This window comes from Hippocampus zosterae, chromosome 6, assembly GCF_025434085.1.
Source record: "Hippocampus zosterae strain Florida chromosome 6, ASM2543408v3, whole genome shotgun sequence".
NCBI lineage: Eukaryota > Metazoa > Chordata > Actinopteri > Syngnathiformes > Syngnathidae > Hippocampus > Hippocampus zosterae.
Genome location: NC_067456.1, coordinates 3549479 through 3574348, shown reverse-complemented (window position 1 = coordinate 3574348; position 24870 = coordinate 3549479). Strand labels below are relative to the sequence as shown.

At 44.7% G+C, this 24870-nt stretch overlaps 3 protein-coding genes and 1 long non-coding RNA gene across 8 annotated transcripts in view; 1 reads left to right on the top strand and 3 right to left on the bottom strand.

Annotated features, from left to right (window-relative positions):
- LOC127601947 (collagen alpha-1(XXVII) chain B-like) overlaps positions 1 to 16521 on the top strand; it is a 53014-nt gene extending 36493 nt beyond the window's left edge. For 2 of the 3 annotated variants that reach the window (XM_052067685.1, XM_052067684.1), the window contains exons 32-61: positions 86 to 139; positions 840 to 893; positions 965 to 1018; positions 1118 to 1171; positions 1955 to 2008; positions 3563 to 3670; positions 3748 to 3801; positions 4001 to 4108; positions 4192 to 4245; positions 5566 to 5619; positions 6340 to 6396; positions 7682 to 7735; positions 7828 to 7881; positions 7962 to 8015; positions 8132 to 8185; positions 9055 to 9162; positions 9229 to 9336; positions 9438 to 9545; positions 9635 to 9688; positions 10775 to 10837; positions 11272 to 11325; positions 11414 to 11449; positions 11905 to 11922; positions 12026 to 12061; positions 12144 to 12170; positions 12254 to 12319; positions 13824 to 13995; positions 14087 to 14196; positions 14310 to 14528; positions 15369 to 16521. In XM_052067685.1, coding sequence (XP_051923645.1) covers positions 86 to 139; positions 840 to 893; positions 965 to 1018; positions 1118 to 1171; positions 1955 to 2008; positions 3563 to 3670; positions 3748 to 3801; positions 4001 to 4108; positions 4192 to 4245; positions 5566 to 5619; positions 6340 to 6396; positions 7682 to 7735; positions 7828 to 7881; positions 7962 to 8015; positions 8132 to 8185; positions 9055 to 9162; positions 9229 to 9336; positions 9438 to 9545; positions 9635 to 9688; positions 10775 to 10837; positions 11272 to 11325; positions 11414 to 11449; positions 11905 to 11922; positions 12026 to 12061; positions 12144 to 12170; positions 12254 to 12319; positions 13824 to 13995; positions 14087 to 14196; positions 14310 to 14528; positions 15369 to 15515 — 2247 coding nt within the window. In that variant the 3' untranslated portion in view covers positions 15516 to 16521. Of the gene's footprint in view, positions 1 to 85; positions 140 to 839; positions 894 to 964; positions 1019 to 1117; positions 1172 to 1954; positions 2009 to 3562; positions 3671 to 3747; positions 3802 to 4000; positions 4109 to 4191; positions 4246 to 5565; positions 5620 to 6339; positions 6397 to 7681; positions 7736 to 7827; positions 7882 to 7961; positions 8016 to 8131; positions 8186 to 9054; positions 9163 to 9228; positions 9337 to 9437; positions 9546 to 9634; positions 9689 to 10774; positions 10838 to 11271; positions 11326 to 11413; positions 11450 to 11904; positions 11923 to 12025; positions 12062 to 12143; positions 12171 to 12253; positions 12320 to 13823; positions 13996 to 14061; positions 14197 to 14309; positions 14529 to 15368 lie in introns of those variants that run through there. The other variant, XM_052067686.1, reaches the window with a different exon arrangement.
- Positions 51 to 14452, bottom strand: LOC127602589 (uncharacterized). 3 transcript variants are annotated; one of them, XR_007962835.1, is made up of 6 exons: positions 7573 to 9233; positions 5255 to 6823; positions 3976 to 4544; positions 2435 to 2513; positions 972 to 1007; positions 51 to 899 (listed from the first exon to the last, which is right to left on the bottom strand). It is a non-coding gene; the product is annotated as an uncharacterized LOC127602589 (long non-coding RNA). The 3 variants fall into 3 exon arrangements; XR_007962834.1 differs by lacking the exons at positions 3976 to 4544; positions 5255 to 6823; positions 7573 to 9233 and adding exons at positions 14095 to 14217; positions 14303 to 14452; XR_007962836.1 differs by lacking the exons at positions 51 to 899; positions 972 to 1007; positions 2435 to 2513; ... (1 more) ...; positions 5255 to 6823; positions 7573 to 9233 and adding exons at positions 10707 to 11522; positions 11555 to 13140; positions 13557 to 14217; positions 14303 to 14452.
- On the bottom strand, positions 14669 to 19968 carry LOC127602582 (3-oxoacyl-[acyl-carrier-protein] reductase FabG-like). The gene is given in 8 exon segments (XM_052068810.1): positions 14669 to 16816; positions 17906 to 17969; positions 18048 to 18084; positions 18163 to 18232; positions 18454 to 18547; positions 18549 to 18592; positions 18674 to 18847; positions 19833 to 19968. Coding segments are annotated over 8 exon segments (666 nt in total). The 5' UTR covers positions 19857 to 19968; the 3' UTR covers positions 14669 to 16657.
- On the bottom strand, positions 19360 to 24834 carry LOC127602581 (3-oxoacyl-[acyl-carrier-protein] reductase FabG-like). Its single transcript, XM_052068809.1, has 8 exons — positions 24701 to 24834; positions 23985 to 24158; positions 23400 to 23578; positions 23228 to 23321; positions 21345 to 21414; positions 21238 to 21274; positions 21096 to 21159; positions 19360 to 20665 (listed from the first exon to the last, which is right to left on the bottom strand). Exons 1-8 carry the CDS (start codon positions 24740 to 24742, stop codon positions 20501 to 20503), a joined length of 825 nt encoding a protein of 274 aa, XP_051924769.1. The 5' UTR covers positions 24743 to 24834; the 3' UTR covers positions 19360 to 20500.
- Between the last annotated feature and the right edge of the window lie 36 nt (positions 24835 to 24870).

Genomic DNA, 24870 nt, shown 5'->3' with positions numbered 1-24870 from the left:
ATTCTTACCTGGTATTAATTACTGCACACTTATTTTATTATTATTATTTATTTTAATTAGTTAATAGTATGGTGCCTTATTTTAGGGGATACAAGGGCACTCTGGCCCTCCAGGGGACAAAGGACTTGCTGGGGATGCCGTGAGTCATATTTTCATCAACTGTCATCAGTCAGCCTTTTTTTTTTCTTTAGATTTCTTTGTTCCAAGAATCATGTGTCTTCGTAATATGATTTATGGTATTTGGTCACTGTCTTTATTTCGCTGTCATAAAACCGTTGTGAACCGCACATATATTATTTAAAGGCGAATGAGTCACTTTGTAACTCTCACACAAGTGTTGAAATTCCCACTAACTGTATGTTAACACTCACTTAACTTTTGACAGTTTGCCCGGTTATATTGCTGCTATCCTGGAGTGTATGATATATAAACAAACACGTAGCTGTGAAATCACCCCCCCCCCCCCCTGCTGTGGAAACAAACTGTAAAGAATTGCGACAGGAAAACGCCGAGCACAATTTTTTTGTTCTTGCACCTGAGTCTCACAGACGCCATTTAGACAAGTCGTGAGACAATGAGTCACGACATCCTATACCTGCCGAGACAGTTTTACTGTCGTCCTGACAGTGTTGCCACGGCAACAGGCTCGTCTCCATCACTTACAAAGACTCTGGTGCGTGATTTTCAAAGCACTTTCCATTGCAGATTTAATTTGGCTCCTCCGGCCCACACACGCCATCTCATTTATTTTCACACATTTATTTCCCTCCTTCGCTGTCATTTTTTTTTTAGGCTGTCAAAACTTCACATTCATGGCCTACCTTTGTGTGTGTGTGTAGGGAGCAGCCGGGCCTCCAGGAACGGGCGGGGCGACGGGGGAGATGGGACCCTCGGTGAGTCTGATCACACAACTGGCTTCGGAACGTGTGCTGATGATTGAAAGTTGCTTTGTGTTTCTGTACAGGGATTACCGGGGAAGGCTGGAGATGGAGGACTGTCTGGTGAGCCTGGGGACAAGGTACATATATGGCACTTTATTAGGTACACCCACACAGTCTAATGATATCCGACGTCTTTAGAACTTGCGATTTGCTGAAGGATGATCATTCATTCACAGGGTGACCTTGGTCCATCCGGCAACATAGGAGAGCAGGGCTTGATTGGCCAGAGAGTAAGTATCGTCTATACCAGGGGTGTCCAAACTTTTTGCCAAGGGGGCCAGATTTTATGTGGTAAAATGTCGGGGGGCCGACCTTGGCTGACATTCTTTACATTGAACAACAATATTGTTCAGCAAATTTTAGTAAGCCAGTCTGTTTCACATTTCCATTTTTATTTTAATTTCAACAATCTTCAGAATTTCTTTTGGTTCATTTGAAACAGGTATATCACACGCAACTGCTTATTCACTTGACTTTTTCTTAAACAGAAGTCTCCTGAGTGCAAATTGATTGATTTGAAACATAAAATGTATCACCATGACTTTTCAATAGTCACAAAACCTTTGACGCGAACAACAGGGAAATGAACAAGCAATACACATATCCACAACTGCAAGGATCATTTGAAATATGACATATCAGTCAATATAAACACGGAGTGATGTCTTGTTAACTCGTGAGTGATGCCCTCTAGTGTCTAAATGCTATTACTCATTTAGTGAATGCTATTACTCATTTAGCCACTAGAGGGAAGCAGTACTCTATGAAACATCACTCACCAGTCTACGAGACCTCAGTCAATGCAACACGTGTTCCATTGCGCCCAACCTGCGGGCCGGACAGCACTGATTTTGTGACAGGGGCCGAGGGCCGGATGAAATTCGACCGCGGGCCGGATTTGGCCCGCGGGCCGGACTTTGGACATGCCTGGTCTATACAGTGCTGTCGTGTGAAAATGTGGGTGTATGTAGTTTGTAGTAGTTACATTCATGAAGATTTCCCCCCCCCCTAAGGGTGAGCATGGCATCGATGGTGAGGCTGGACCGAGTGGACCTGATGGAGTTAAGGTAAAGCACTTATGATGGAACATACAGTAAGTGTTTATGTTGATCCCCAAATGTAACTCAACAGTTTCAGCATGGGTTCATTCAGTCCAAGAAATACGTCAACCAAAATCAAATACGTGAAACAGATCCAAATGAGTTCAAATCCAGTTGAATCTTGTCGTTTGAGGCAGACGTACGAGTGAGCTCTTGGACCTGCTCTGAGGCAGATACAGACAATGTGACTCTTTTAAAAGCTATCATGGCTGGAAAGTTTTTTTTGGGGGGGGGGGGGTGGATTGTTGCCGAATGAAACCAAGTCAAACAAACAGAATTACGAGATTCATTTTGGCTCCATGGTGTATACAACATATTTTTTGTCAACCAAGAGAGTTAAACAGTGTACATTAAATCCACTGTGTAGCTTTTGGATAGAAAGAAGCAGCTCACCAGGGATTAGCAAGCATTAGCTGTTCACTCTTGGGAGGAAAATAACATCAGCTCCTTGTAATCGCTTCGTTCTTCAATTCTGGTGAAAGACAAATGGAAAGTCAGCAAGTTTTGACTGTCTCTTTGCAGTCGTGTGTCACTCAGTCAACCCTCCCAAAAGGTATTAAAAGACTACTAAGTTGTCTTTTCATACAACAACATCACTCTGTATAGCATAGACATTTTCCTCTTAACTAAAGTTAAAAACTCATCATGGAAGGTCCGAATTGTCGAACGCATAGTGGCTAGCAGAACTTTCTGTATTCAGCAGCATGTGCCTTCATAAGAATGAAGAAAACACTTGCGAACTAGCCTACCAACAAAATGAAGAAGATACTTAAATACTAATTAACTAGCTAGCCAAGTTTGGGACATGGACGCTATTTGCGCCTTGAGTGACTGTTTTCAAAAAGTAACTCCCGAATAATATGACTTATGTTACAAAGAAACTCCAACCGACCACCTAGCTTGATTAATCACAACCTAGATAATTAACAAAGAAATTAAATAGTAAACCAACAAATGAAATACTTAGCTAACTGCACGCCAAGTGTTGCCAATGTAGTGTCTTTTCTGATCCCTCGAGAGACGAAGCAAAAAAGCTACCTCACTAACCATCTTTCCAGCCATTTTACAAAACGACGAATTCAGCTGATTGAAATCCACATATGAAGCAATGAACTTGGAAACTAGCATACACACCTTCTTACCCAGTCGTGCCCACTTAGCCAACTCTGCTTCCTGTCAAGCTAGTTGGCAAACTAACCAATTAATAAATAAAATAAATAACATTAACTCTGTAACTATCTCGCTAGCTAACGGCCATACCAACCAACTAGCCAACCTTCATTCTATACTCTATTACATTTTGCTATGTTAATATAAGGTAAACAATGATACCCAGGCGAATTTCATGTCCTCTGTATATTGAAGATAAAATGTTACGGCTATTTGCTGTTTATTGGCATTTCTGTTTGAGTAATTTTCATAGACTCTGCTTGATAATTTTGATCAGCTTGAGCATTACTATTCTCCTCCGCCACATAAATCGATATCAATTCTTCCACTGCTACAATGATCTCTCTTCAGGGTGAGAAAGGGGATGCCGGCGCAGAAGGTGCCATGGGAGACAAGGGTGAAATAGGCCAGATAGGAGAAGATGGACCCTCTGGGCCGCCTGGACTGTCGGGAGTGAGGGTAAGTGTTTATTGGATTCTCTTGATAAATAAGACGTCTTGTTTTTGTCCACTTGAACTCATTCTACTTTAAAAAAGGGTCAGGAGGGTAAACCAGGCAAAATTGGCGAAGGAGGAAAAGCAGGAAATAAGGTTTGTCGACCCGTCACTTTCCCCTTTCGTCAATTTGCAATCAAAGTCAATTTGCTGTCCCTGTAGTAGTGATTGAACACTTCTTGACCAAGAGATACCTTCTCGGGGATGCTCTCCGATCGTAAATTGGAAATTGTCACTGAAGTCACTGGGGTTTTCACCCCCGCTACATACCTGCTTATTGACTGCCTCTCGCCAGGGCACCAAAGGACACCAAGGTCACCTGGGTGAAAGCGGGCCAATGGGCGAGCAGGGAGCGCCAGGATTTGTCGGACTGAAGGGAGCAAGAGGAACAATGGGTCCAGTGGTAAAACATCCGCTCGCTTTTGAACTGACAGACTTAATTGGATTTTGGTTTAACGTGGACTAAATGTGGATTTATTTCCCCAGGGTGCTCCTGGAAGAATGGGCCAGCTGGGAGAACCGGGAATTCCAGGCTATGAGGTGTGGAATAATAGCATTTTTTTAAAAATAAAAATTAAAAAGGAAATCCTCTTCAGTAAGGTGATAAAACAATCACCCAGAGTGGGATTTTGTTAGATTTCTATTACTGCAGGTAGCCACTGAGGATACATTGTTCTGCTTTGTGGATGTCACAGTCACAACACTCTAGGGGGATGAATCATTCCGGGCCTTCCATCTGTGACCTTATAGAATTACCTGATCCATTTGACCGTAAAATAGTTTTCAACATACCACCAAAAAACGTTTTTTTTTTTCCTTTTCACACGTCACTGGGTATTCTGCAGTTATATTTATTGATCACAGTTTGCAAGAAGCAACCTTATTAATACATAATTGCAATCATCTATACAATGTATGGTGAACAAAATGAAACGTTCGTATTTCAAGTGTTTTTAATGATCTCATTTGTATTTTTGAGACCTTTTGAATGGCAGGTTTACAGATTGGGTGTCATTTTAAAGATATTCCTGGTGGAAAAATCCAACTCAAGATTGTGAAAGACTTTTTTTTTTTAAGGGAACAGACAAAATAGTGTGTTTGTACTTTTGAGGGGCGTTTGGTGTCAATTGCATTCATTCATTCATCTTCCGAGCCGCTTGATCCTCACTAGGGTCGCGGGGGGTGCTGGAGCCTATCCCAGCTGTCTTCGGGCAGTAGGCGGGGGACACCCTGAATCGGTTGCCAGCCAATCGCAGGGCACACAGAAACGAACAACCATTAGCACTCACACTCACACCTAGGGACAATTTGGAGTGTTCACGCATGTTTTTTGGAATGTGGGAGGAAACCGGAGCACCCGGAGAAAACCCACGCAGGCCCGGGGAGAACATGCAAACTCCACACAGGGAGGCCGGAGCTGGAATCGAACCCGGTACCTCTGCACTGTAAAGCCGACGTGCTAACCACTAGACTACCGGGCCGCCCGGTGTCAATTGCAAATACATTGAAATGACCAGATATGGTTCATTGTGGCAGGTTTTTTTTAAACCAGATCTTTTCTGATCAGATTGAACTTTGTTCCATTCTTACGTTGAATTTGGTTGAAATTTGTTCCATTGGCAGTGAGCACTTCTCTCCTTTGCCATGGTGACCAAAATGTCGATCACATCAGAAATTGACTGACCCCACACTCCCAATACAGTGAGACTGGACATTTCAGTGGTCTTTTCAAGAGGCCGGCCTATGCCCTAAGGTTTTTTTTTTAATTTTTTATAAACTTGTTTAAATCATGACAACAGATGACTAATGAGTGGTAAAGTGTTATTTTGTCCGAGTAACGGCGTGCTCCTCTTGTTGTAGGGTCACAAAGGACTACACGGCTCACAAGGACCACCAGGACCAAAAGGTGAAAAGGTACATTGGGACACGATTCGTTCCGCACTCGTTACACATTACAGCGCCCAACGGTTGTCGTTTAAGGTAGCCCTTCGAGACGATTGGTCGGAAGTGGGGCGCATCTAATTCACTTGTTAGCGTTCAAGTGTGCAATCCGCCGAGTAAATGGACACTTTTAGTCACGATTGAAGCAATACAAACATTTCTGTACACCGGACAGGATGCGGCACAACACAAACCAGATTAAAACACTTTGAGCCATCTGGATGTGTGCAGTTGTATTGTTGTCAGGAAATAAAAGCAATGCTTGTTGATTAATCAAAATCATGCGGTCACATGTGAACTTGATTGACTCCCTCAACCAAAACGCGCAGCCGATGTGATACAAAACATACTTACACGATTGTCCCGGTCACTCTTTTTATTTCTCATTTCGCCACTGTCTTTCATCATTCCTAATTATTTTCTCAATTTTGTCATTGTTATTTTTTTAATCCTTTTGTTTGATAAATGTAGAACACGACGGATAAAATCCCTCCCGCGTCTGTTATTGTTCAATTAGTGTCAACGAGTTCCAGAGAGAGCGAGACACTGACTCATCCTTGTGCATTCGAACATTTGGAAAGCACCTGTCCTGTGACGTGGACACGACGATTACGCCATTTGCCATGCTAACCTAAGGGGTGAATTCTCAATTCCTTTTTTTTTGTTTTTGATGATTTCCCTGTTACTTTTTAGGGTGCGCAAGGGGAGGACAGCAAGATAGAAGGACCCCCAGGTCGCCAAGGTGATAGAGTGAGTTTTTCTTCTTTGGTTACCGCTGCTCGGCGATTTAGCCATGAGATGTGAACCGTATTAACGCCGTCGGAGGTCGGGGGTTCAAATCTGAGCTTTGGCGTGGAGTCTTTCCTCTGTGTATCAAGGCATCATCCCGCATTCCCATAACATGCATGTTAGACTCAGAGAAGACTCCAAATTGTGCATCGGTGTGATTGACGTTTTCAAAGAGGAGCTAAAGGGAAGGCGCAGCAGCTCGTTCTGATCCTGCTGATCTCACGACGGCTGCGTGTGAAAGGGAACACGTTCCTATGGTGAGAGAGGCGAGCCAAGCAGATGGCTTCACACCATCCCGGCGTTAGAGACGGCTTGTATGAGGGGCTGCGATTTTAAGACCGTGTGCAGCGATGAATATTTTAGTGTCGGACCCGCTGTGATTATGTGACTTATGTATATCGGTGACGGATCCAACCCCTCCCCCCTGATCTTTGGCACAGACGAAGTGCAATTTGTCAACTCCATCATCTACCTGGGCTCCACTATTACCAGCAGCGGCGATCTCAAGCCAGAGATTGACCGCAGACGCGTCCTCGCGGCCGCGGCAATGCAGTCACTATGGCGGCCCCTCTGGCGCCACCACTCAGTGTCCCAAAAGACCAAGATACGCATTTATAACGCAGCAGTTCTTCCCATCCTCCTGTATGGTGCAGAATCCTGGCCATTAAACAAGACCCAGGCCAAGAGGATCGACGGCTTTGACAGCAGGTCACTAAGAACCATCGTGAACATCAGCTGGCACCTCCATGTTTCCAACTCAGACCTCCGAAAACATACCCTTCAGCCCCCTGCATCCCGACTGGCCGCTCAGAGGCGCATCCGTTGGCTTGGTCATCTCCTCCGATTACCCCCGGAACACCCAACTCGTGCCATCTTCTCATTTGATCCAGCGACAGCCGGCTGGAAAAGGCCACGCGGCAGACCCCACACCAGATGGCTTGATGTCATCAGAGAAGATCTCAAACACCAGGGACTTACCCTGGAGGATGCAGCGGACCTGGCCCATGACCATGGTCATTGGCGGACCCTGGTAAAGCTGATCGGCTCTACGCACTGCGACGACCCAGCCGAATGAGACTGGGCCCCCGCGTTGCAAGAGCATTATTATTATTATTATTACCTGCTGTGATATGTCACTGGTTTGTTTGGAGGCGTAAGGGACGTCGCCATCTATTTTATGTTCTCTGAAGGGGATCTGACTGAACCACATTTGAGGTTGTTTTTGTATCTGTGTGCCCCATGACAGGGCCCTCCTGGTAACAGAGGTGATAGAGGAGAATCAGGTGACCCCGGACACAATGTAAGTGAATTTAAGATGACTACATTCCCCCCACCACTTATGAAGCCCAACGATTTTAAGCTCTGCATAGTGTCATGTATGACATTTTGCAGGGTCCAGTAGGTCTTGATGGAGAGAGAGGTAAAGCCGGTGCCCAAGGACTTCCTGTAAGTATGCCATCGGTGTGATTTAAAGCCACACCAAAGCTTCAATGTTCCTTTTTTTGAAACCATAATGGTCATTTCAGGGACATCCGGGGCCCAGAGGGCAACAAGGACCGAAAGGATCCAAAGGTGAACAAGTAAGGACTTAACTCAGTGTAATGTAGATGACTGCAGGCGCTGTGTGTCGCTCGACTCTCAAAGTCTACCGTGCACTCGCATTGGAGTTACACAACGTTAACTCTCTATGATCCAGGGTCAGAAAGGAAAATCTGGGCCGAGAGGAACATCTGGGAGCAAAGGACCACCGGTGAGATAACTGGCAAGAATATAAGACCTTTAGTAACCCGTAAAGACAATGATTGAAGTTGTTGGAAATCTTCAAACACAAACTTCACAATCGAGGAAGGGCAATAAATATTACGGGGTTATAAAATGGAATATCCAGAGGCCCAGACATGACGTGGGAAAACATTTTTAAATGGTTGTAGGCTTAAGGCACATCACTCAATCTATGCCAGCCATTTTAGTTCCTCGCAACTGTTGACTGCCAGCCATTTTAGAACCTTTTGACTGATTTATCAAGACCCACAGAATAATCTGTCGATCTATCTTAAATCACTGTTATAGCAAGTATAACGGTAAATTTGATGCCAATATTTTTGCTTTCCTGACAGTTAACATCTGAACAGTGGTTTCATTCTAGAAACCAGGTCAAAAAAACATTTGGGAATGGCTATTCACAGCCAAGTTTTTATTTAGTGATATACGAGTGCTGTGAGTAACATGGCCGCTAACCAGTCAGTGGCTAGCGTGATAAGCTAACGTAGCATTCGGTTCTCTTTCTTGTCAAACCGCATTGACGGTACAGTACTCAAATGCATAAACCGGTCACAGATTATCCAAATCATAGTCCAAGCAAAATAAAAAGAATGTGGGGGAAGGGGGAAGAAGTAGAAACCTACCAAAATAAAAGCTGTAAAAGCACAGCATGGCCTATCAGAAGCTAGCATTTTGGCGATCCATCCGCACGACTACCGGTAGTCATCTCTGCGAAACTGAAACACTCGTGGCACAAAAGTACTTGCGCTCAAAATGTGTACAGTATCTACGTACTTCCCTGTAACTTCCTCAAGTATTATAAAATAAAGATGTATTGTATTTATTGTTTTTGACAAGGGTCCAGAGGGCTCCCCTGGCCCACGAGGCGTTACAGGAAGGGAGGGTCTGGAGGGGCTTCATGGAATGGATGGATTGCCCGGAACAGATGGAAGCAAAGGCGCCAAGGTAAGGCAGGCTGTTTTGATGAATGGCTTAATAACTTCGCTTCGTCATTCCTATCTTTGCAATTAGGGGGAGCAGGGAGAAGATGGAGGATTAGGCCTCATGGGGAAACCTGGGCCGCAGGGTAAAAATGGTGAGACGGGTCTCCCTGGATCTCAAGGTTCCTTTGGCTCAAAAGTAAGACTGATCGTATTGGCGAAAACGGTGATATCTCACGGCTGCTACCAGTGTGTTTGTGGGGCATTTTTTTACCGGATGTCATATTCGTATGCTTTTAGGGTGAAAGGGGTCTTCCGGGCCAAACTGGACCCGCAGGAATTCGGGGAACCGTTGGCGGTGAGGGATTGATGGGAAATCAAGGAATGAAGGGCTCCAAAGGGCAACCAGTAAGCACAAATACTGCACGTCATTTAGCATCACAGCCTATTTTGGCACAGTTATAAATATTTGTACGACCCATCCTTTAATATTTCAGGGGGACATTGGTGAACAAGGATTTGCAGGGGTGCTAGGTCTGTTTGGACCTAAGGTAGGATTTCCATCCATCCATCTTCTACCGCTTATCCGGGGCCGGGTCGCGGGGGCAACAGCTTTAGCAGGGAAGCCCAGACGTCCCTCTCCCTAGCTACTTCTTCCAGCTCTCCCCGGGGGATCCCGAGACGTTCCCAGGCCAGCTGGGTGACATAGTCTCTCCAGCGTGTCCTGGGTCTTCCTCGGGGTCTCCTCCCGGTGGGACATGCCCGGAACACCTCACCAGGGAGGCGCTCAGGAGGCATCCGAATCAGATGCCCAAGCCACCTCATCTGGCTCCTCTCGATGTGGAGGAGAAGCGGCTCGACTCTGAGCCCCTCCCGGATGACCGAGCTTCTCACCTTATCTCTAAGGGAGAGCCCGGACACCCTGCGGAGAAAACTCATTTCGGCCGCTTGTATCCGGGATCTCGTTCTTTCGGTCACGACCCATAGCTCGTGACCATAGATGAGGGTTGGAACGTAGATCGACCGGTAAATTGAGAGCTTCGCCCTTTGGCTCAGCTCCTTCTTCACCACGACAGACCGATACAACGTCCGATTTCCATCAAAATCCATCCATTCATTCATTCATTCATCTTCCGAGCCGCTTGATCCTCACTAGGGTCGCGGGGGATCCTGGAGCCTTTCCCAGCCGTCTTCGGGCAGTAGGCGGGGGACACCCTGAATCGGTTGCCAGCCAATCGCAGGGCACACAGAAACGAACAACCATTAGCACTCACACTCACACCTAGGGACAATTTGGAGTGTTCAATCAGCCTGCCACACATGTTTTTGGAATGTGGGAGGAAACCGGAGCACCCGGAGAAAACCCACGCAGGCCCGGGAAGAACATGCAAACTCCACACTGGGAGGCCGGAGCTGGAATTGAACCCGGTACCTCTGCACTGTGAAGCCGACGTGCTAACCACTGGACTACCAGGCCGCCCAAAATCCATCCAGTATTTTTTAATGTATCATACGTTGACATTACACGATTCGCGTTCTTCTTGAGATGTTCTGCTCTGGTACTAACAAGTCAACTCTACATTTTGCTTTCATTATGTGCGAGTCCATGAATGTAAAGAATTGGTCTCTCTCCCCAGGGACCCCAAGGAGACATGGGCCCAGCGGGGATACAGGGTCCAAAAGGACCAAGAGGACTGATGGTAAGTACGTCTGGATATTCTGCCTTCTGCCATTTGAACCCAGAACACATCTCTGCGTAGCGCTGTGTGATATTACGATATACGTATATCGTAGGGTGATTTAATCATACATGATAGAAACCTGGATCATAATTTTGTGGGGTATTGAGTTAGCTCTGTTGCTACGCTAATGTAGCGTCCGAGAAGGTCGCTCAACAACGGCCGCCCGCCTTTGTATCACATCATCCTTGTGACGTGACCGATTGACCCCTCAAGCCAACCGTGACATGAATTTAACCGCTGTAGCGTGGGTTGATTGCTCATGTCTGGAGAGTGGGGTGCAGGTATCACGTGCCAACGAGGCGAGACCGCTGCACCGGGGCCGCCAACCGTTCCGCGGCCCGGCGGTTGGCCCCCGCTGCTCGCCATCACTCAAACGCGTCCTTGCTTTCCAGGGTACGGACGGAGCTCTGGGCCCCGTTGGCATCATCGGCCCCAACGGCCATCCTGTACGTAACCTGTATAACACATCCTGACTTGACAGTTTTATGGTCCTTGGAGTGACCCCCCCCCCCCCTGATTTTTTTCCCTCGTCAGGGACTACAAGGTGACAAAGGAAGTCGGGGGGACGTGGTGCGTGACAAACTTTTGACAAATCCCTTTCTGTCTGAACCGTGAGTGCTGGCTGGCATGCTTTGCGTGGAGGCTACACGCACACACACATGCACACACACGCACGCACACACACACACACACACACACACACACACACACACACAACGCTCTCGAACGTCCTTTGGCACTTTCCTCTTGTGCACCACCGTTGCAATATCCACAGTGACACTTGGCGCTAATGAAATTCTGCTTCATACCGATCCATTTAATAGCTTTATTGATATGCTTCACATCTAAAAAAAAAATGCGCTTACGATGAGAAGGGAGTCATCTCGCAGAAGTGGTTTGAAAAAAAAAAGGGTAGGGCAGATGTTTGTTAAACAGGCGGTGCAAAAAATGTTTCAACCTCCATCCTCATTCTATTGTTCTGGAATTGTCTGCCGTCAAGTATTGATCTATTTCATCCTTAACAGGGCTTGCCAGGACCAAGGGTAAGGAATAATAAATCGTCTCAGTCAAAGCAACCTCTGAAAAAAAAACAAACAAACAATATTTTAAAGCCAAACATGTGAACAGGATTTTTTTTTTCCTCAGGGATCTCCCGGTCCTCGTGGCCCACCGGGACCTCCAGTAAGTTCACTTCACTCTGCATAGTTTATGTGCATCACTTATTGGACGTTTGGTAATAAGATCGCCTTTTTGTTTTCCCTAGGGTCGCACCAGTTCTACCCTTTCTCTTGTGTGTATTTCTTTTTCTGGTGAATTCAGGTGAAGCCCCAAACTGTGTGTGCTTTGCCTGACGCCGTTGTTTTATTTCTGTAGAGAAACGAGGCACTTGGTGCAACTTTTCAAGTCATCATTGATTCGCATGCTCCACTCAGGCCAGAGGTGAGTTCTGATTGGCAGTTAAGCCTGTGGGGGTTGAACCTTTTATAGGGAACTCATTGAAATAAATGGACATTTGACATTTTAAACGTACCACATCATTATATTATACGATGCAGCTTTTGCAACTTTGTTACGCATCATTATCATGACATCGCACGACTTCCGATATGTGACAATGAATTTTAATAACTCCATTATCATCGTCACCCTTCTTCATTTATTGGTTGCTATAAATCACACGGTTGAACAACCTTTACGTCCACCCAAAAGAAATTGAACGGCAGTTGGACGGCAACTCCACTCGGAGAAACTACCGCACAGCCCAAATCTCAAAACTGCTTCAAATTTTATCATGAAATCATGTGAGTGAGCATGCATTCCACAAGGCTTAAATAAAAGATGATCTTCGATTCGGGTGATGCATCTTGAAAACGGTATTTCCCTCAGGTGCTCAACACAATTCAATCATCTGAGGCTGGTAACCTCCAATATTAAAGTGCAGTGGAGATGCAATGAAAACGTTCAGGCAAATAAGTAACAAAGTAATGAAAGGCAGAAACCGGGCAGTGGAATGGTTGTCGACAATTAATATTTCATCGACAAATTGTATCGCAATTGCCAACTTCTCATGTGTTATGTCTCTGAAATACTTTCCCAATGTGTTTAACACATGCACATTATGGCGCTGATTAATTTTGTAAGTGGGCCAATTTCAACTAAAATGACCAAATGTGGCTGTCTTCCTTGCCCTGTTATATAAAAAAACAAACAAACAAAAAAAAGACACATTATAATCTAGGAACATTATAATGTATAAGGCACTGAAACCCGGATACAAGCGGCCGAAATGAGTTTTCTCCGCAGGGTGTCCGGGCTCTCCCTTAGAGATAAGGTGAGAAGCTCAGTCATCCGGGAGGGGCTCCGAGTCGAGCCGCTTCTCCTCCACATCGAGAGGAGCCAGATGAGGTGGCTTGGGCATCTGATTCGGATGCCTCCTGAACGCCTCCCTGGTGAGGTGGTCCGGGCATGTCCCACCGGGAGGAGACCCCGAGGAAGACCCAGGACACGCTGGAGAGACTATGTCACCCAGCTGGCCTGGGAACGCCTCGGGATCCCCCGGGGAGAGCTGGAAGAAGTAGCTAGGGAGAGGGAAGTCTGGGCTTCCCTGCTAAAGCTGTTGCCCCCGCGACCCGGCCCTGGATAAGCGGTAGAAGATGGATGGATGGATGGATGGCACTGAAATCTTGACTCAGGGAAGCAAAAGGTTTACTGTTCTATCGTGTGAGTGAGGTGAACCACTGGGCTCTGGTTTGAACCCCCCAAACTTTCCATCCGTTTTTTTTGGAATGTGACATATGGGTCAACGTCCTCGTGAGTCTTTTAGATATACAAGTGTATCTTTGTCAACAAATCTGGTTTTCCAAAACACATGAAGCAGAACTGAAAATTCTTATGTTCCTGCAAACATGAACTCAAAATGACAAATGTTGTCGTCTGTTCAAAGCTGAATTACCACAATATGGACCTTCCTATGCTGGACCAGGGAACAGAGATCTTCAGGACTCTGGAGCATCTCAGCTCTCTAATTCACAGTCTAAAGAACCCACTAGGGAAGCGCAACAATCCAGCTCGCATCTGCCGAGACCTCTACAACTGCGAGCAAAGGATGTACGACGGTAGGGTCCCAAATAGCCGGACAGATGCTTACGCTGGTGCATAGTTTTGTTTTGTTTTTTTTGCAGAAACAATCTGCTGCTGCTTTTCCAGGAACTTACTGGATCGATCCAAACCTGGGCTGCGATGCTGACACCATCGAGGTCACATGCAACTTCACTGCTGGAGGACAGACATGCTTGAAACCCGTCACCGTCTCCAAGGTTGGATCAGCAAATTTGCGCCTAAAAGTCAATGCATGGCAGGGTGTTTTTTTTTTTTCTCCTGGCTCAAACTGTCGCAGAATCTGGGAAGAGAATGCTGATTTACCTTCCAGGTGGAGATGGGGGTCGGTCGCATCCAGATGAACTTCATCCACCTTTTGAGTAGCGAGGCTGTGCAACACATCACGGTCCACTGCTTTAACACGACCGTTTGGGCAGCGGGACCTTCCTTGCAGCACTACAGCCAGGCCGTGAGCTTCAAGACCTGGACAGGGGAGAAGATCCGAGCAGGCGATCTTCTGGAACCACTTGTGCCCAGAGATGACTGCTGGGTATGCGCACGCTCCACTCTCTGCTTTATGTGAAATGAATCAGATTTTTTTTTTCTTGTAATAAATCGCTTGTGTTTGTTAAAAGATACATTGGAAGAGGGCCTTGAAAAAATATCATTTATTCAATCGTAATCAGAATATTTCTTTTTGCCATATGTGAATAAAGTGCAATTGCACATCCACTACAGTAGGTGGCAGTGGTACTCTCATTATCAGATTGTGCACAGGGAGTACAAAACAATGCTAAAGTTATTCAGCAGATTTGTATTTTTTTTCCTACTTAGAAGCTTTTGATTGACAAACGGTGGGGCGGGCGTAACAGAAAATAATTAAGAAGTACTGGCATACTCAAGGCAGATAACAGTTAAGTGTTGAAGTTTCTGCGTTTCAAATATTTTTGGGCTGATATTTTCCCTTTTCACGAAAATAAATATTGCTTTTATATATCAGTTATCAGCCTCCTTGGCTGCTAATAATCGGTATCAGACATATCGGCAGAGTGTGGAAGACTATTGAGAGTTTACCTCACTTAGGAGATGTATACCTTCTACACAACTAAAATAAACTTGACCGGGAGGAACAAAGAAAGCGATTTAGGGAACTGAAACCCAGACAGAAAACTGTCGTCTTGTTCCAAACTCCATCGCAGCAATTAGTCCAACTGTCGCTATTTCTATATTTTGAATGCAGATCGTCGGCTGTCATTTCATCTTTAACTTGTAACGCATTTCCGGAAAAGCAATTTTTAGATCAAACCAAAACCTTTGCAGAAATATGGAGGCAAATGCTTTTCACTGCCTGGACCGTGACGGAATCTATTTTTTGACACAATGTTCCCAGATCAAGGACGGCCGCTGGCGTCAGACCCACTTTGTGTTTCAGACTGAGGAGCCCAATTTACTCCCCATCGTGGAAGTATCCAACTTGCCGACCACAGAACCTGGATCACGTTATCACCTTGAGGTTGGACCCGTTTGCTTCTTATAAAACCTCAGTAAAGGCCAGCCCCCCCTTCCACCTCATGAGTGGGGTGACCTGACGGACAGTTTCGGACTGCAAGGAACCCCGATTACGCTCCTGAAACTATGCTTGGACTGCAGAAACAGAGGCGGGAAACATATAAGACTTCTGGCACTGATCCGCCTTTGGAATAAAAACCTTTCTTCTCCAGTGACTTGCAGCAAGCTTTCAATTGTCCCTGGATGGAAGAAAAACGATAAGAACATTTCATTGTTTTGGCGCTATCAAACTCTGGTTGTACAGAAATAATGAAGGTCCATTTATAAATGCGCTAATGTATTATTTATAACTGTGTATGTGCTGTATATTGTGATATAAAGTGCAATAGCTGTGACTGCACGCATCTTATCACTCATTCGGATGTCTTCGCACAAGCACGTGAGAAGATACTACCTCGTTCGGCACGTCTGAGTGGTCCTGATTCGGGTGCGCTCACTGGACACAACATTAGGGACACTTGCGCAATCTAATGAGATCAGGAACATTCTCCACTGCCCTCGGTTAATAAATCCAGATAACTTAATAAATGCGGTGCTGATCAAAATCCGATTCAAACGGAATGGTGTCATCTTTGGAAAGGCAAATGTTTCGCTCTCATTCGTTTTGCGTGCTGTGAAAATTTGTCACGTTCGTGGCGTTGTTTTTCTAAAACTGGCGGATCAAAATGTATGCACTTATTTGTGATTCATTTGTCTCAATCAAGACGTGAGTTATTGTAAATTGTGAACTTAAAATGTTAGTAAACACTCTGACGTCGATTTTTTTTTTCCATGCCATTGTCTTATTGCTCGACTGAATGGAATGACAATTCAATACACCCGTTTGAAAAATACAACCAAAATTGAGAATGACTTCACGTTAGACTGTGCAAGTGTTCCCGAACCTGGTGCTGCAACTATCCTGTACTCATTGGGAATACAACACAAAATATGCTCGCCGGCCACATTTGGTTCAATAAATTTTATTTTGTCAAGCTACCGTGATCATTTTTTTATATTTACTACCGTTAAATTATTCTGTTCAATGTGGAAAAACTCAACACATATTTGTGAAAAAATATCCGTGAGGTACTTTCTTATCTACTAATTCTACCTTCTACCGTCAAACGTCTATCGTGGGCACATAGCATGGCGGCCCCCGTCGATGGGGAGGTTGACTCCGGTGATGAAAGTGGCGGCATCCGATGCCAGGAAGGCGATGCTGTGGGCCACCTCGTCCACTTCGCCCGGTCGGCCGAGTGCGTGAGTCTGCTTGCACTTTTCTAGGAACTAAGAGGAAAAAAAAAAAAAACATAAACTACACCATGTACCACCTACAAATATACATACTGGTATCTCTCCAAGTACCGCATGATCAATAATATATTAGGTTTTGCGTTTGCATACAAACAGAATCAAATACATGTTTACAATCATCTCTTCAAGAACACGTAAAAGTATTGCACTTACCAAGTGAAATGCAACTGAACTGCATAGATTTTTTTGTGTACCACTAGAGGGCGCCCACCGTTCCAGGTTTACTGGCATGCAGATAAATCCCAAACACACCAGGCCACTACTTGAGCCCAGACAGTTAAAATAAACCAGTAACATGTTATTTGACTTCCAAATTATCCTCATATCAAATGGATATTTCCCAATGTCAAGTGAATTAATCATCATCATTTTTTTTTTGGTTGCTCTTTCTTCTATTATTATTCCTGTGCAATTTGATGCAAGTAAATGCTGTTGGGGATAGGCTGAGAAAACGCTTTGAAAGCTTGTTTGATAGCAGGAAAAATAAAGCAAAACCCAGAAGGGGAAAAAAACAAAAAGCTACCGTGTCTCTCCTTCATACGTGCTCACTCCTCCTGCACCTTCCTTCTTTTGTCCATATGTTGTGAAAGCGCTATATAAATCAGCATGTATTGTATTGTATTGTATTGTATTGTATTGTATTGTATTGTATTGTATAAGGGCGGCCCGGTAGTCCAGTGGTTAGCACGTCGGCTTCACAGTGCAGAGGTACCGGGTTCGATTCCAGCTCCGGCCTCCCTGTGTGGAGTTTGCATGTGTGGGTTTTCTCCGGGTGCTCCGGTTTCCTCCCACATTCCAAAAACATGCGTGGCAGGCTGATTGAACACTCTAAATTGTCCCTAGGTGTGAGTGTGAGTGCGAATGGTTGTTTGTTTCTGTGTGCCCTGCGATTGGCTGGCAACCGATACAGGGTGTCCCCCCGCCTACTACCCGAAGACAGCTGGGATAGGCTCCAGCACCCCCCGCGACCCTAGTGAGGATCAAGCGGTACGGAAGATGAATGAATGAATGTATTGTATAACTGTAAAAAGTTCCATATACAGCACATGCTCATGTTTGTACCTGAGCATATTGCTCCTCATTCAATCCTGCCCTCTTGTGCACTTCTGTCACGATCACACCGGGACTGTGGAATTAAAACACACAATGGATCAAAAAGTGTCCCCTAGAGCACTTTAGAAGGCCACAAGGTCATGAAACATACCACACGGAGTTGACTCGAACTTGCTTCGATGCTAGTTCTGAAATGAAAAGCACTTTGATTCCTCTTTTTTTTTTCCTAATGAAAAGAGCATTGTAAGATAAAACTGCTGACTCACCCAGTGCGACACAGCGAGTGAATTGGTCAATGGCCGACTTGGACATACAATAGGCCAGAACACCAGGGAACTACAATGACAACAGACTGCAAAGATTGTACCAGATGCTTTTAACCTGTACAGTTATTTTCATGCTCTTTGGACACTTCATTAGGAACACCAACAATATGTATTGTGTCTATGCATGCAGTGTATATGTGTGTGTATGTGTGTGTGTGTGATCTAATTAGATCGTGTGTCGAATGAAATGGCCATTAAATTTAACGATGACAATTTTATGAATATCTGTACCGATCTCTGTCCATTGATGCTGGACACGTTGACGATGGAGCCTTTGGTCTTGACCAGGTGAGGCACACAGAGCTGGGTCAGGTGGAACACAGATCCTCACTGTGTTCTCGTCTGTCAGATCGCCGGGCACAAGCAAAGGCTGCTCAAAACATGAGTAGAAGGAAGCTATGTTTAACGACTTTTCACAAATGGCATCCGTATTTGTACACATCAATAACACCTCAGTTCCTCCAGCATACTCTGTGCACTCCTTGGCTACTTTCTTCAGACTCTCCACATCTCTGCCATTGAGAGCCAGCGCAGCTCCCAATTTAGCAAACAGGGCGGCCGTACCTGCACCGATACCTGAACTGGCACCCGTGATCAGGGTCACTTTTCCCTTCAGGGAAGACACCTAAAAGAGACATGACACGGCTATAAAAAAAAAAAGAAAAAAAAAGATAATATGATTATATTTACTCCAGCAGCCCTCGCGCCCCTCGTGAGGATAAACTGGATCGGAAAATGGATGGATGGATGGACATTTAGCCAGACAACATGACAGCACTACCAGTAATACAGTACATTCTTTATCCTCAGTGAAGAATGATGAGTAAGGGTGTCATACTGATGAACTGAGAGTAGAAATAACTTAATGACCAGTTTGTCTGTCTGTCTTATACTGTGGCCAAGGTGAGCACCCAAGAAAGAGCAGGACTATGGTCATAGAATTGGTGCAGTGTGACCAAAACTGTTTCATCCCTTTGAACGTTTGAGGACTTCTCCTTCCCATTCCACAACACGGACGAGTACATTATAGACAGTGATGTGGAGGGTTCTGGCGGTCACAGTGTTTGAAGACTTTAATTTCTCTACTTTAAGTCATACAGAATCCATAAAGTACGGTCCAGAAAATAACATAGACGATGATGATTAGATATTTATTTGTCCCACACTGGGGAAATTTGCAATCAGTGCTGACATGATTCGACCAAATAAAAACACAAACATTTATGAAGCAGTATTTTTTTTTCCTCTTTAAATTTGTCTAAGGTCATCCATAAATTGCAATTGAGAGTTCCAGTTTTGGGGCGACCATAAAAGCAACACAGAAACCACATGACAGAGGCGGTCATATTGTAAAACCGCGACTTTATATTGTTTTGAATGTGAATGACGAAGAACGGAATACAAGTCGTCAGTAAGAAGAGGTTGCTTGCGTTTCTTTTAAGAGTCCTATTCGGGGGGTGGGGGGGGATCCACCAATTTCACCAGAATTATAGAGCTGCGTTTCGTTGTTTTTCTCCAAGAATGAAATAAAATACATTCTATTCTACCATGTTAGAGAAGAGTTCATGCCCCTTGGATCTAACAAGAGGGAGAAGCGAAGCGTAACTTACTTTATATGCGTCTCCTGATGCCATTTGCGTTTAAAAAGTCAACCTGTAAAATTTCACTGACGTGTTCACATGTAAACTCATGACCAGAGCCACGCGCAGATATTTCCGGGTGGGGCCCAAGCTCGACCTGTGATTGGTTTAACAGAAGTGACGTCGCTAACGATACAAAATACCGTCGTAGTTCTCAACAAACAATATTGTGCATTGCTGCATACTAATTAAAATGACGGTATTGTTAATTTTAAAAAGATGGTGATTAAAAAACTTTAAAACATATCCATTTGACATTTTTATTCAACGTTTTTTGAATGAATAAAATTGCACAAGTGGAATAAGAAACGTTTTGCTTTCTTATAGGTAACAGTTCTTTTTGGCTAAAGCTAACTGTGATGTACATATGCTAATAAAACGTTTGCGGTGTTATATTATTTTTATTATTATTATTTTAACCGGATGTGCAGCATGATTCCAATTCAATATAATTTGCTCTGTAAAAACGAAATGATGCTTGAAGAATAAAGAAAAAGCCCCATGAACATTCTTCTCACGGTCGTCCATATACAATAATCACGCTTGCCAAAACATTACCTACCCATACAGTTCTGAATTGATCATTTATAATTCACAATCCCAAATGTGCGACTATATCTAATTATAAACTCTCATGGTTAGATTTCTCTTGGACTCATAGCATGGCGGCCCCCGTCGATGGGGAGGTTGACTCCGGTAATGAAACTAGCAGCGTCCGATGCCAGGAAGGCGATGCCGTGTGCCACCTCGTCCACTTCACCTGGCCGACCAAGTGCGTGAGTCTGCTTGGACTTTTCAAATAACTAAAAGGACAAAACAAAAGAGACCATTCAAAACAAGCCACTGATTTAAAGTTGTGTCCATACACACCAGGCTATAACTGAGGTCAGAATATTGAGTGGAACGCCCCTTCCCCAATGGGTTCTGTGACACTGATTGACTTCCAAAACGACTGTTATACAAGATAAGATAAGATAAGATAAGATAAGATAAGATAAGATATCCTTTATTTGTCCCACACTGGGGAAATTTACAGCCTCCAGCAGCAAGAATGTAGGTAGAAAGAAGAAAGAAGAAAAAAAAACAAGAGGTTAAACACAGAATAATAAATCTAAAATGAAGTAACACTCGATAAAACTAATTTTGATATTGCTTCTACGCCAAATTGTTCCACCTTGGAGGATCTTTGAGTTTGTTCAAGCAAGGGACAGGCAAGTGTCGATGTTGCTTTACCATTGCATTCTCCTTCTCATCCATTCCTGCTTTCTTGAAAATGTCTGTGACGATCACACCAGGGCTGCGGAAATAAAACACACCACGGTTTAAAAAGTGTCCTCTGCAGTTATTTGGATGAACATGAGGTCTTTGAACATACCACACAGAGTTGACTCGAACTTGCTTTGGTGCCAGTTCTGAAATTAATTAAAAGCATGTCAAGTACATTTTTTTTGTGTGCATCTTTAGATGAAACTACTGACTCACCCAGAGCTACACAACGAGTGAATTGGTCAAGGGCACACTTGGACACACAATAGGCCAGGTTGTCCGGATACTAAGAAGACAACAGTTTGAAACATTTCTTGAGGAGGGATGTCCGACGTCCAACTCTGTGATCATTTGCGGCTGTTTATTTGATTATAATACACAGATAGACTATATATATTATTATTATATGTTAGCTCATATGTTCTTAAGCTAACATATAATTATTTAGGTATCTTCTGTGGTAAAGTCATTTGAAGCGCTGCAGTTTCTTTGACTTAACAGAATAGTGTGCAAAGGGTAAACTCTCTGTTTGTCTGTTTCAGGCGTCAAACTGACTTTTTAAACCCTTGGATCCTACGGAACCTACAAGTACATTCATTCATCCTTCATTCATCTTCCGAACCGCTTGATCCTCACTAGGGTCGCGGGGGGTGCTGGAGCCTATCCCAGCTGTCTTCGGGCAGTAGGCGGGGGACATCCTGAATCGGTTGCCAGCCAATCGCAGGGCACACAGAAACGAACAACCATTCGCACCCACACTCACACCTAGGGACAATTTAGAGTGTTCAATCAGCCTGCCACGCATGTTTTTGGAATGTGGGAGGAAACCGGAGCACCCGGAGAAAACCCACCCAGGCCCGGGACATGCAAACTCCACACAGGGAGGCCGCAGCTGGACTCGAACCCGGTACCTCTGCACTGTGAAGCCGACGTGCTAACCACTGGACTACCGGGCCGCCCCTACAAGTACAGTACTTCACAAATGCTAAGCCAGAGGATTTTTTTTTTAAATATTCATCTATAAAGTCTATTGGATTAGTTTGAGAATGTAAAAAAAAAAAAGTAAAGCATATCAAACTGGCCCCTGCAACTTGATCCACCTGTTGTATTTTCAGTATTTGTTGTAATTACTTCTCACATCTCTTGAGTTCATCCGCGAACATTCCTTGATAGCTCAATGAATAAACGTTCGAGGCGGTCAAGCGTTGCAGAACTACATTTCTGAGATCTTGAGCAACCACCATTGCCACCAAAAGCTCATTCCTCACAAAATCACTCTTTTTTTCTCCTTTTTACCTTTTTATCATTCGAGGAAAAGCAATGCTTTGTCCTCTTTCTAAAATGCCCTAATTGGGCACTAAAGTCCTGTCAAAATAGTAATTGGTCCACCGAAATATGATGAAGTGATACTGAGGAGGCACATGTGCACTTAGGCTGTGCTTTGTCTAACCTCCAATCATCTGTGAGCCATTTATTTTGAAACGTAATACTGTAAAAAATGAGATTGAAGCGATTTTGGATGAATTTTGAGATCACAGTTTGTGGTCTACTTATGGTTGAAATTATTATGGCGGCCCGGTAGTCCAGTGGTTAGCACGTCGGCTTCACAGTGCAGAGGTACCGGGTTCGATTCCAGCTCCGGCCTCCCTGTGTGGAGTTTGCATGTTCTCCCCGGGCCGGCGTGGGTTTTCTCCGGGTGCTCCGGTTTCCTCCCACATTCCAAAAACATGCGTGGCAGGCTGATTGAACACTTCAGAAATTGTCCCTAGGTGTGAGTGTGAGTGCGAATGGTTGTTCGTTTCTGTGTGCCCTGCGATTGGCTGGCAACTGATTCAGGGTGTCCCCCGCCTACTGCCCGGAGACAGCTGGGATAGGCTCCAGCACCCCCCGCGACCCTAGTGAGGATCAAGCGGCTCGGAAGATGAATGAATGAATGAATGAATGAATGAATGAATGAATGAATGAATGAATGAAATTATTATCATATTTCTGGGAAGCACTTGTCATGGCAGGGATCGGCTGCAATTGGTTACTGTAATCGGCAGCCACATGAATCGCGATGTGGCTAAAGACTCCCGCCCTCCTGGGAATGTCCATACCGATCTGCATCCAGCGACGCTGGATACGTTGACAATGCAGCCTTTGGTCTTGATCAGGTGAGGCACACAGAGTTGGGTCAGTTGGTAGACAGATCTAGAAAACGAGTCCCAATTGGAACGACCTCCAACAGTGTATCCTGACGCATGAGTGCGTCTCCGCGGCGATGCTCACCTGACATTAATGTTCATGACCCTGTCGTACGTCGCCAGGTCTGACGTCTCGATGCCGCCCATGGCCAGGATGCCGGCGTTGTTCACCAGGACGTCCAGCCGGCCGAAGCGCGCGATAACTTCCTCCACCGTCTTCTTCACTGTGTCCTCGTCTGTAAGGTCGCCGGGCACGAGTAGATGCTGCACGGTGGAGGCAAAGCATAAGTAACGACTCTTAAGACCTTACTGACATGTTGTTTAAAAAAAACAAACAACAACAAAAAAAAAAAAACCCCGGATGAAGTCAAAATTTTAAGTTGAGCGATTCTAAAGACATTTCATGTTATGCTAATGTGTAAATTGGCTTTCCCACATTTTCAACAAAGAAATGAGACTTGACAGAACAAATCAGCTGTCCCACATTCTAGATGTTATTACATTACATGTTATTACATGTTATTACAACCCAGCAATTTGCTTCCCTTGTCCTAAATTGCCATGAATGTCAATCATTTATATTTCAAAGTTGTTCCAACTGAAATGACTGTTTTATCTGCCACCCCCCCCCCCCCCCAAAAAAAAATACAAGTTCTGTTTTGAACAGTACCTGAGTTCCGCCACCACACTCTGTACACTCTTTGGCCACTTTCGTCAGATTCTCCACATCTCTGCCATTGAGTGCCAGGACAGCTCCCAGTTTCGCAAACAGGACGGCCGTGCCTGCACCGATACCCGAGCTGGCACCCGTGATCAGGGTCACTTTTCCCTTCAGGGAAGACGCCTTAAATAGACATGACACGGCTGAACTTCAAAACGATATATAAATTGCAATCTAGGAAATGACTTAATGCTTCTGAAAGGGCGCGAAGCAAGTCAAAGCAACTTTATTTATGTAGCACACTTCATACACAAGGCAACTCAATGTGCTTCACACAACAGTGAAAAGCATTTCCATTATAAAGACTGAGCAAATGCACACATTATTTGAGATGCAAAGCATTGCTGTCAAATTGTCCGTTGACATATGCTAGATTTCTTTTATTTTGACAGGGGTCCACGCGCCGCGTGAGAAGTGTGTGACCGTCATGCGGTTTCTCAACAGACATGGATCAAATCAGTGGAGGAATCTGCACTTTGTCTTTTCCAGTGCAGAATGTCCTGGCTGCAGTAATTCAGACGAACAGACGTTTCGCAGTTCATAGTGTGGCCAAGTTGACCCTTTGAGTTATTTATTAACTAATGTGCCCTCTCTACATCATGCATGTAATAGACTTTGAGCTAAAAAAAATACTCAGTGGAAAGGATCAGAAAAAATAAACTTACTCTTAAAGCGACACTTGAGGCCGACATTCCACTAACTTGCATCAAGTGGTCCGGATTTCACGCTGCCAGGGTATAAAAAGCCAGAGAGACATGGGCGGAGCTACGTGGAGGCCACACCCCCATTTGCTAACTGTTGCGTTTTGCTCCCAATTTCACATCGATGTAGCGTT

Excerpts from the sequence above, each read along its gene's own strand:
- LOC127602581 (XM_052068809.1), bottom strand. The coding sequence starts at position 24,742 with ATGCAAGTTAGTGGAATGTCGGCCTCAAGTGTCGCTTTAAGA. Across the intron at positions 24,159-24,700 it reads CCTCAAGTGTCGCTTTAAGA|GCGTCTTCCCTGAAGGGAAA; the intron begins GTAAGTTTATTT and ends TGTCTATTTAAG. Across the intron at positions 23,579-23,984 it reads AGTGTGGTGGCGGAACTCAG|CATCTACTCGTGCCCGGCGA; the intron begins GTACTGTTCAAA and ends TCCACCGTGCAG.